The 12,051-nt window shown below is 35.5% G+C and overlaps 2 protein-coding genes across 2 annotated transcripts; both read right to left on the reverse strand.

Annotated features, from left to right (window-relative positions):
• Positions 1-2,713: 2,713 nt before the first annotated feature.
• LOC139844891 (adenine/guanine permease AZG1-like) lies at positions 2,714-3,955 on the reverse strand (the record flags this gene model as incomplete). Its single annotated transcript, XM_071835116.1, has 1 exon — positions 2,714-3,955. A coding segment is annotated over one exon (1,188 nt), but the record flags the coding sequence as incomplete, so codon positions are not given.
• Positions 3,956-4,890: 935 nt separating this feature from the next.
• On the reverse strand, positions 4,891-6,883 carry LOC139881673 (adenine/guanine permease AZG1-like). The gene has a single exon (XM_071866114.1). It carries the CDS (start codon positions 6,700-6,702, stop codon positions 4,945-4,947), a length of 1,758 nt encoding a protein of 585 aa, XP_071722215.1. The 5' UTR covers positions 6,703-6,883; the 3' UTR covers positions 4,891-4,944.
• Positions 6,884-12,051: the final 5,168 nt, after the last annotated feature.

Consider the following 12,051-nt stretch of genomic DNA (forward strand, 5'->3'; position numbering starts at 1 on the left):
ATTTCATAATAAAGGGAATATGCGACGTTGATTAAATGTTAAGTATGGTTACCAAGTGCTCAACCACTTAGAATGCTTTACATACACTTGCGAGTGTATTATGTTTATGATTATGAAATCTTGTGGTCTATTAAGATATTGAAATAATTGTTATGATAAACCTATGAACTCACCAACCTTTTGGTTGACACTTTTAAGCATGTTTATTCTCAGGTATGAAAGAAGTCTTCCGCTGTGCATTTGCTCATTTTAAGGACATTACTTGGAGTCGATCATCGCAATGGGACCAAATGTTGATAACTTCGTCCAGGTGGATAAGGACGGGGTATTACAAATACCCAATCCCACAAACGTGAGGTATGAAGACCTTTTGTTATTGATTATTGGTTTTAAAAGCAAAAGAAGCACTAAGTAATCCATGTTCTAGACTTATAGTTGTTTACTGAATACCAAGTTACTAATGACTATGATGTTTAAGCAAACAAATATTATGTTTTGATTGATGAATGAGATTAAAGATAAGATTATCTGGCTCAAATGTTGAAGGTTATTGCAGGTATCATGTATTTGTCCTAAACGTTATGTTCTTTATAAGCATAGATGAAAGAAGGTTCTATATAAGCATAGACACAATTCTGAAACTTTAATGCACGTTGAAGCAGTTTTTGATGTTTTCTTTCAATTTCACAAGAAGCATATGAAGATAGTGCTCAAAATATACGGATTTAAGGTATGTTGATACTATCCTTTCTCATAAAATTGAGACTATTTGGGAGATTAACTAATTTTTCAATTTAGTTGGTGATGATAATAATACGTGTCTATGGTGTGATACCATATTTCTATTATACAAATTTATATGTAGAGTAGTCACATTTTGCATGATTGATTTTTTTAGAGAGAGGGATGACTTTCTCTACTTTTAAGAGTGTTTTCACTCTGGTTGGGAGAAATGACTTGTCTTTATTCACGGATAGGGAAATGATTGTCTACATCTCACCTCTCCCATACACCACTTATGTGTTATTGGGTGGTGTTGTTGTTGTTGATTTTTTTTAGAATGGTATTTGATAATTACGAGGCTTTTTTATTGTATTTCTACTTCATATTGGAGAAATAGTTTTTTTTCAATCACAAATATAGGGTCAAAATTATATTCGACTAAATACTTAAAACTTTCGATTTCACGGTTTATCTTACATATATAGCACGTGGTTTGTGAGACAATGTTAAGGAAACTGAGTACTTAGTGTTTCATGAGTTTTGTCTATGGTTGGAGTTGATGGAGATGGACTTGGCATACTGCATCGGTTGGTGGCCGTGTATCTTATGTCGAGAAATGTACTACTCCGTATGTTTTTGTGATCCCAAAAGCTGCAGCAACTTCACAATGCTATATGAAATTAAAGTAGATGATATCACATTGCGATTAGAAACTTGCTGAGATTTACATTGCCATGATAACGAATGGATTCGGATTAGCGATCATTTGATTGAGTTTGAGGACAAATTTTTTTGGTAAATTGAAATTTCTTTCTATAGACTTTTTCTGGAAAGCTCTTTCAATATAGGCTCAAAACTTTTGCTACACCTGTATTGAAGTTTATGTATAGATTTTGTTCAGGTGAATGTATATATTGGGTAGACTCGAACAATATTTGTTATCAAGTATATTTTGCAACTTATAACTATAACACCTATAATATATTAGGTTGATGTTGTGTGTGATTTTTTTAGTGGATTGGTTTACGGAAAAATTTGGTACACATTTTGTTACTAAAAAGGTAGGAGGTCTCATGATGATTGAAACTGAAAATGAAGGATGTGGGTAATCCATATTTTACTAATTCAACCACAAGAATACTTTTGACACTTTTCCTATAATATTGAAGATGTTTTAAGTTATGGTGGTTGTTTATTTAAAGAATTGTTTAACTTAAATTGTATCAGTCCAAATGAAAAAGCAATCACAATCAAAATCAAAATTCAAAATTAAGAATAATAACAAAACAAAAATGTATATGCGGGTGAAGAAGGATGTGACAAATCAAAGAAGGAAAACGACAAGTGATAACCAACTACTCTTTTGTACCACCACCCAATGAACTGTAGTTAACTTATATGCTTTTGTTTACTTTCGTAACCAGCCTTTGTAAGGCTTTTATGTAAATAACGTTTCGATACTGTCTTTATCATACAGTTAATTGATATAACATTTTACGTTTCAAGTTTTTATGATTAAAAGTCGCCGTGTAACGCACGGGCTCTTAAAGGCTAGTATATATATATTATATATATATATGAAAGAAAATGATGAATTAAGCTGGGACGACCTAAAAAATACTAGAAATTTAAATAGTGACGGATGGATTTAATTACTCCGTAATATTTTAACCATTAAAAGGATTGACTACAATATGGCGGAATTTACGTGGGTCACATATTTGGCATTTGCTAGGAGAAAGAAGAGGGTTGGTTGGGCTGATAATCTTGGATCAATCACGTTATGGGCCTCGTTATTTTGTTCATATATTTTGTTTTTTTTTTTTTTGTTTTATCTACATACGCAAAGCTTGTTATGACCCAGACTCACCCAGCATTGTGCAAAATCATATTCTGAAAAAAAAAAAAAAAGCTAAATGAGAGAATGTGAAAAATTATTTGGGCCTGATAAAATCTATCTATGGTGTATATATTTATTTATAATGACATATTTTATAATGACTTTACAGTAGGATTAGTTAATCATTACTACTAGTAACAACTATTAGACACTATCTTGTATTACATAATCAGCATATTTTTCTGTCCCCATACTTGTATTATTACTACATCCAATATTTGATCCTTGAATACTAAAGGAACTTATACTCTTAATCTTATCCTTAATTCCATATTTCTTCATCAAAATCATCACCCAATCCCATAAGTTCAAGATAACATATGCCCCAATACCACCAATTATCCCATAAGCCACAGAATATGTCAATGGTATCAAAATCATAGTTAGAAATGCTGGAATTGCTTGTTTCATATCATCCCATTCAATCTCGATCACCGATTTCATCATCAATACTCCAACCAATATCAACGGTGGGCCCACAGCCCACGGTGGTACCGATGCTAACATTGGCGTAAAGAAGAAAGCCAAAAAGAAGTATCCAGCAACAGTTATTGCGGTTAACCCTGTCCTACCACCTTCTTTGATTCCTGTTGACGATTCAATAAACGTTGTTACTGGTGATGTTCCCAACAATGACCCAATCATGATTGAGGATGCATCCGACATGAATGCAAAATATTGACCTTCAAAGTTTCCTTTTGTGTCCATCATGCCAGCAAATCGAGCCATCGAGTATAATGTGCCAGTGGCGTCTAGTATGTCTATGTACAAAAATGTGACCAATGCTATCCAAAAAGCCTTTGTGTTCATACCTTTAAAACTTATGGCTCCCATAGTTGTCTTTATTGATTGGACATCAATAACTTGTTTAAAATACTCGTATGCTGAGTTTCCTAACTCGGTATTTGGGAACTCGGTCACACTTGTGCCCCGAAACCTTGAAATAACGGTCACAAATATTATACCGTAAATCATTGCACCCTTGACCTTTTTCACTAAGCCGTATGCAGTTATCATCAAACCGATAATGCCTAGCCATAAAGTAGGGTCTTCCATACGATTCTGTAAACATAAAATATCGCCAGATGCTACATTGTTTGACATAAGAGAAATAGACCCGTTTGTAAAAACGGGTGCTAGGGCTGCCCTAGAATTCCTCGGGCAGCCTCCTAATGTTACTAGTGTTGATGGGCTATAGCTTATCAACCCAATACCTTGGTTGTTTTGTAGCCCAATAAACGCTAAAAACAACCCTATACCAGCGGACGATGATATCTGAACCGGTTTGGGAACTAGTTTGGCTAACTTAGCCCGAACACCGATTGTGGAATATAAGTTCACAGTATTGACATGTTATTTGATTTTTTTTGCCAACAAATTACCCTATCATCAGTTCATCACCTGGTAGACAAAGTATTGTTGTGATTATGAATGTAATAAATTATACTCCGTAAATCATTACAAGTTATAGCTTACCATGGTCTAAGATTCTTATACCTTACAATAACGGTTGATTAAGTGATACATGTTAGTTTATCTAATATTGTCACCCTGCTTGCATATATATGCAGTGGCGGTCTGGCGGATCCAGAATTATTATTCAGCGGGGGCAAAAAATTATGTCAATATATATGGAATAGAAAATGATACTGTAATAACATTGTTAACACATACTCCAAAATTGTTAATTTTCATTACAACATACTATGTATAATTTTTTCTTAGTAATTTAGAGTCATTCACTTCTTCACTCCTTATGTATTTCTAACGGTTTTTGAGCAATCGTGCAACGCACTGGCTCAAAACCTAGTGTATATATATATATATATATATATATATGAAAGAAAATGATGAATTAAGCTGGGACGACCTAAAAAATACTAGAAATTTAAATAGCGACGGATGGATTTAATTACTCCGTAATATTTTAAGTTTAACCATTAAAAGGATGGACTATAATATGCCGGAATTTACGTGGGTCACATATTTGGCATTTGCTAGGAGAAAGAAGAGGGTTGGTTCGGCTGTTAATCTTGGATCAATCACGTTATGGGCCTCGTTATTTGGTTCATATATTTTGCTTTTTTTTATCAACATACGCAAAGCTTGTTATGACCCAGACTCACCCAGCATTGTGCAAAATCATATTCTAAAAAAAAAAAAAAAAAAAAAAAAAAAAAAAAAAAAAGCTAAATGAGAGAATGTGAAAAATTATTTGGGCCTGATAAAATCTATCTATGGTGTATATATTTATTTATAATGACATATTTTATAATGACTTTACAGTAGGATTAGTTAATCATTACTACTAGTAACAACTATTAGACACTATCTTGTATTACATAATCAGCATATTTTTCTGTCCCCATACTTGTATTATTACTACATCCAATATTTGATCCTTGAATACTAAAGGAACTTATACTCTTAATCTTATCCTTAATTCCATATTTCTTCATCAAAATCATCACCCAATCCCATAAGTTCAAGATAACATATGCCCCAATACCACCAATTATCCCATAAGCCACAGAATATGTCAATGGTATCAAAATCATAGTTAGAAATGCTGGAATTGCTTGTTTCATATCATCCCATTCAATCTCGATCACCGATTTCATCATCAATACTCCAACCAATATCAACGGTGGGCCCACAGCCCACGGTGGTACCGATGCTAACATTGGCGTAAAGAAGAAAGCCAAAAAGAAGTATCCAGCAACAGTTATTGCGGTTAACCCTGTCCTACCACCTTCTTTGATTCCTGTTGACGATTCAATAAACGTTGTTACTGGTGATGTTCCTAACAATGACCCAATCATGATTGAGGATGCATCCGACATGAATGCAAAATATTGACCTTCAAAGTTTCCTTTTGTGTCCATCATGCCAGCAAATCGAGCCATCGAGTATAATGTGCCAGTGGCGTCTAGTATGTCTATGTACAAAAATGTGACCAATGCTATCCAAAAAGCCTTTGTGTTCATACCTTTAAAACTTATGGCTCCCATAGTTGTTTTTATTGATTGGACGTCAATAACTTGTTTAAAATACTCGTGTGCTGAGTTACCTAACTCGGTATTTGGGAACTCGGTCACACTTGTGCCCCGAAACCATGAAATAACGGTCACAAATATTATACCGTAAATCATTGCACCCTTGACCTTTTTCACTAATCCGTATGCAGTTATCATCAAACCGATAATGCCTAGCCATAAAGTAGGGTCTTCCATACGATTGTGTAAACAAAAAATATCGCCAGATGCTACATTGTTTGACATAAGAGAAATAGACCCGTTTGTAAAAACGGGTGCTAGGGCTGCCCTAGAATTCCTCGGGCAGCCTCCTAATGTTACTAGTGTTGATGGGCTATAGCTTATCAACCCAATACCTTGGTTGTTTTGTAGCCCAATAAAAGCTAAAAACAACCCTATACCAGCGGACGATGATATCTGAACTGGTCTGGGAACTAGTTTGGCTAACTTAGTCCGAACACCGATTGTGGAAATTATTAAAAAGATAAAGCCTTCAAAGAAAACCGCGGCTAAGGCCGTTTGGTAGGATAGGCTTCCTGAGCCATGAAACCCTACTACCGTGTACGTAAAGTACGCATTAGTGCCCATTCCTGGAGCGAGTGCTAAAGGAAGGTTAGCGAATAATCCCATAGATAAACACGCGATGAAAGAAGCGGCCGTGGTGGCTACAATTAGATCTTTTCGAGTTTGTACAAGGCATGCCGCGTAGCCCGGGTCCACGGGTGGAAACTTACAAGAATCTGGATGAAGTGGGTTGATGCAATCAGCAACGGAGCACGTGCCACCAGAGTCTGCAAGGATGCTTGCATTTACGGCTAGGATGTAGACCATGGTAAGGAAAGTTGTAGTTCCAGCTCGAAGCTCGGTTGTGAAGGTAGTGTTTCGTTCGGAGAGTTTGAACCGCATACCGACTCGAGTTGTGGCTATGTAGGAGTTAAGACGGGTTGTTAGTTTGGTCGTTGAAGGGCGTGGTGGAGAGAGTTGTGGTTGTGGTTGTGGGCATGGGTTTGGAGGTGGAGGTGCTGCCGGAGGTGGAGAATCCATGGCTGTAGATTATCGATTAATATTTATTTGTGGTGTGAAATGGAAGTATATGATGTGATTAAAATGGGGTTTGGGACTGAAAGATTTTTGTATGTAACAATTGACTCGGTGATACTTTTGTCTCAACATTTGTATATTGTGGTTTTCTTATAAATAGTCAAACACCAACATTGAACAATATATCTTGGCATTTGTTGTTTCTTCGTACATATCAATATCAATGTATTTTATTAGAAAAAGGAGTTATAAACAATGTGAGTTTGAATTCTTAAAAATCACCATTTATAAATTACTATTTGGAATATAATGATTTTTAATATTCTGTATTTCTTAAAACCCACCATTTATAAATTACTATTTGGAAGATAATGATTATGAAATATAGAATATTAAAAACTTGATAACGTAGGGGTTATATAAACAATTTTTTTTTTCCCGAAATACAATTATATAAATAAATGAAACCGAAGATCAACAAGATACAAACCGGATCTAAATGAAACATATAATTAGCCTATAACAAACCTTAATAAGCGAAAACAAAAAAGATAACTCAAAACAAAACCTAACCACCAACATGGTTGATAATTTAACAAAACCAGCTAAAACACTCAAGACTACAAATCTAAAACCTAAGATCTGCAAGTCCCTAAAATCATTTTCGATAAAACACCGAACTGTTGAAAAAAAAAAGCCAACATCCGATGTAACACCGAAAATCAGATAAACACTACCGCACGAAACTTCCCAAGAAACAAAGAAGATCCCATCCGCAAAAAAAACGGTCCTGCCCATGGCTCGGAAACTAGATCTTTAACAAGGAGATCGCCCACTGTTCCGACTCCTGAGACGCAACCTGGAATGAAGGACCCAATAAGGAAACCACAACAACAAGCACACTGGCCAACATCCGAAACCTGCCACCTCCCATCGCCCCCGTGAACAAACGGTTATCCAGCACCAACTGAGTTGTAGACAACCTCGACCAACCAACAGGGTAAACATATGCAACCCCACCACCAGCAACCTTTGGTGACCACGACAAACTGGTTGGTGAACCACCATTGATACAAGCATCAAAGCTGCAAAAAAAGGAAAATAGTGAAACCACGCCAAACAACAAAGCAACTGGTGGTCATCACCAATAGGGTGGTGCATCACCATACTCCGCCACATGTAGAAGTCCCGGCGAGTTCAGAAACGCGATTAGGCTTTAGAAACCGGCGGAAGTAAGGGACTTGTCAACGGAACGAGCCTCAAGCCACTTGAAAAGATATGAAACAGGCAACCGAAAAAGAGAAAAGGAAACCACGAGATAACGTAGGGCCAAAGCAACCATGGACAAAGCCACCACGAGAACAACGATGGTGAGAGTCCATGGCTGCCTGAGATAGCCTACATTCACCGGAGCGGTGTCGCCGAAAAAACACTAGAAATACTGCTAAAAAACGAAAACAATTGTAATAAAATGAAGGGGAAAAAGATATGTTCACTTGAAAGATAAACAACCACCCAAGCGGGCCACACCAACGTAACTTGGAGCATCGTTTCCACCATAATATCGTTGACTTAGTACCTCAAAGAATGCCAGAAAAGTGTGGTTGTAGTTCAAAAAGGAAAATAGATCGGAGAGACGAGTTAGTATGAACAAAGATGGATAAAAATGAAGAAAAAAAATAAGAAAACCAGAGAGATCTCCGACCATTGGAAAATGTAGGCTAATACTTATGATTGCATGTGAGGTACTATGATATGGCCAAAACGGACGTTTATTTAGTGCGGTGTCGTTAGGTCACCAAGCGTTAGACAAGTATACCAAGAGGGTACTCCAAGGTTTTAAATTTATAATACTGGTGCCTAAATCTACTACTCCTTCCTACATGTGAGTAAGGGAATTATGACTTATGATCGTTCGTTTAAGAAGACAACATAATCGAACTAATTACTATAGCAAAGTGATCCTATCTTAGCAGGGGTTTTTAAAGGAGTAGTTTGTTTTTAGGGTTTTTTAATTTTCTAGATAAATAAATAATTAAAGCGGTAAAGATGAAACTTGTATTTCAGATAAGGCTAAAGAAAGTGCGTGTTACGATTTCATTAGTTATTAGTTACTTAGCGGAGTTATGAAATGTTGACTCGTGAATAGGTGATAATATCAGACTCATTATGTTGTACCTAAATGCCCCTATCAGATAGCTGACATGTCGCTGAGTAATTACGTTAGGTTTGGTAATTCCGAATAGACAACAATGCCCTCAACCCCCGATGTCTACCATCATGACTACATAACAGTATAGATTGCCATTCAATATGAGCTATCGGAAAAGATGACATATTAACATGTCACGAGCACTAAACTTTCTTATGCATAACGAAGTACACGAGATTATCCCTGATTCGAGTCACATGATATGTCTTAATTCTTTCTTTCACGATTGGTAAGTTAGGTTCTATTTAAAGAAAAATATCTTTGACATCATGGCCAAGTTAAAGACTTCCATGGATACGTCTGGTTATCCTAAATCCTTTATAACTTTTAAGAAAACAATTTCCTTGAACTGAAGAATCCCCGAGCTTAGTGTAATGCTCAGACCATGTTATGGCATAATGTACTTTGTCAGTATTAGAGAGTGTTTCCAGAGTTGTACATAGCATTGTTGTAGCTTACAACAACCGTTGTGATTCAGCATACTCTTACTATGTCTATTATGATGTTGAGTACACCGTATAGCTCAAAGGCCAGCTCGGTACTCCAAACTCCTAAACATAAGTTCCATTATAAAAGCTTCATCTGTCGGAATCCATAGTGTAGGTTGACGAACTACAATCTTGCCTCTGTCAAACACACTATGTACCTGACAGAATTTTCTTAACTAAAAGGGGGACATAGATAGTGTACTCAGAATCTAGGTTCGCGACGTCTTAATAAAGAGCCAATAACTACCTTCTACTCTTCGAAAAAGCGATTGAGTTTAAAACATAATCAGAAAACATTTCAACAACATCGCATTTCATAGTTTAATATCAACATCGCAACAGACACTTAAATATAACTACTCGCTAATCATGGCATTAATATCATCTAACATAACAATAATGAAAGACATTATGAAGAGATAGATTAAAGGATAGAAATTAGATTAATCAAGTTACAAAATTACAAAAGCGACCACTTCTAACGCATTTCCAATCTTCTACAGACTCCATTTAACTCATACTCTAAGTAATTATCTCTAATCCACAATTATATCATAATCCTAGAGAGAGAAACTAGTGAGAGAATGAGATTGTGAGTGAGGGAAGTGTGTGGAAAAATGATTGACAAATGAGCCTACTTATAGGAATACTGGGCCTGGCAGGCAGTGTGCCATGCCCGTGTATATTGGGCAAGTCGGGCATGGTGGCCGTGTGATAAGCCCGTGTAAAATGGCAGCCCGGGAGAGACACCCATGTGTGCTGGAATCACGACAGCCTATGTGGCAGGCCGTGTACGTCTTGGGCAGGTCGTGTGGCTAGCCCATGTGGCTCTGCTGTTTACGGATCGTAACTTGGTTTTCATCGTTTTCGCTCTCGATTCTTCGTGTTAAGTCCGTTTTCTTCAATTCTTCTGGAATCGTCTTCATAATCACTTGATATATCAAATAAAGCAAATAAACACTTATTTCTTCGATAAAGTTAATTGAATGATTATGCTAGGATTTTTAATATCTGAGGTAAAAACGTGACTTTTTACTCGATACCATAATAAAATCACGAAAGTCATACATAATCACACATTTTCAGCTAACCTTAGAATAATTTTAAAAACAAGCGAATAATCACTCACTCAATCACTTACAATAATCTTAAACGCAATATTACTTCTTTAATATCATATTTTCAATGTTGTTAGTGATTAATGTTCTTAAGGGGCGTTTGTTTCGCGGGATTTGGAGGGTTTTGGCGGAGTTTGTAGTTCAAAACTCACCAAATCTCATGTTTGGTTGGAGGATCTGAATTTACTTGGGATTCATGGACATGGGATTCCAAAATCCTTTGTATTAGTGAAAGATTTTGAAATGATGTTTCAAATACTTTATTTTTATAATTTTCGTTTACGTTTTACGTTTACGCTTTACATTTTAGGATTTACATTTATGTTTACATCTTACGTTTACGCTTTACGTTTTATATTTACGTTTTGTGTTACGAGTTGTGTTTATGTTTTACGATTTACATTTACGTTTTACGTCGTACATCTACGTTTACGTGTTACTTTACGTTTACATTTTACGTTTACGTGTTACGTTACGAGTTGCATTTATGTTTTAAGATTTACGTTTACGTTTTATGTGTATGTATTATGTTTACGTTTTACTTTTTTTATATTATTAGTTTAAGTTTTATGTTTAGCTTTGATTTTCAATTCACGTTTACGTTTTACGATTACATTTTACTTTTTACTTTTAAGTTTATGTTCTATATTAACTTTTACGTTTAAATTTTGTTTTTACTTTTTAGTTTCATGTCTACGTTTAACTTAACGTATACGTGTACGTTTATCTTTTTCATTTGCATTTTACGTTTACGTTTTAAGTCTTACGCATATTATTTGTTAAGTTCACGTTTTACGTTTATGTTTTACATTAGGTTTACGTAACGGTTTATATTTTGCATTTTATGTATAGGTTTTATGGATTTTGGGATTTCAAATTCACGAACAAAACACATGATAGGATTTCAAATCCCAAAATCCCACTGAATTTGAAATCTTGGGATTTATACTCTAAGACCACTCTTAACCATGACGGTCCGTCATGGGATCACTGACTGCCACATCAGCGCCACATCAACACCCTCTTCCCATCACTAACCAACCACTAAATGCTAACATCCATGACTTACCCATCACTTGGTCCCACATCTATTTTTTATATTAAACTTTTATATTATTAACTTATATATAACAATTAAAATTCTAAAAGTAAAATTTTTATTAATAAAAAAAACATTACAAATTCCTATTAAAAAAAAACATTACAAAGTCCTAAAAAAACAGTACAAAGTCCTAAAGAAAACATTAGAAAGTCCTAAAAATAAAAATATTACAAATTCCTAAAAAAATAAAAATAAATAGAAAAACGATTACAAGACATGAATTTAAAAAACAACAAACACTACTCGTCTTCGGTAAACTTGTTCTTATACTTCTTCGCTATGTTACTCCTTGCTCGCATTAATAACTCGTATTGGTCGGGTGGAATGCCGGAAGACACCGGTTGCGATAGAGGCTTCAAATTTTCCAACATCATACGAGTCTCAACCTCCTCCTCCAACTTTTTCGTCCATTTTCAGCTTCCTCCTTGATCG

Source organism: Rutidosis leptorrhynchoides, chromosome 1, assembly GCF_046630445.1.
Source record: "Rutidosis leptorrhynchoides isolate AG116_Rl617_1_P2 chromosome 1, CSIRO_AGI_Rlap_v1, whole genome shotgun sequence".
Classification (NCBI taxonomy): domain Eukaryota; kingdom Viridiplantae; phylum Streptophyta; class Magnoliopsida; order Asterales; family Asteraceae; genus Rutidosis; species Rutidosis leptorrhynchoides.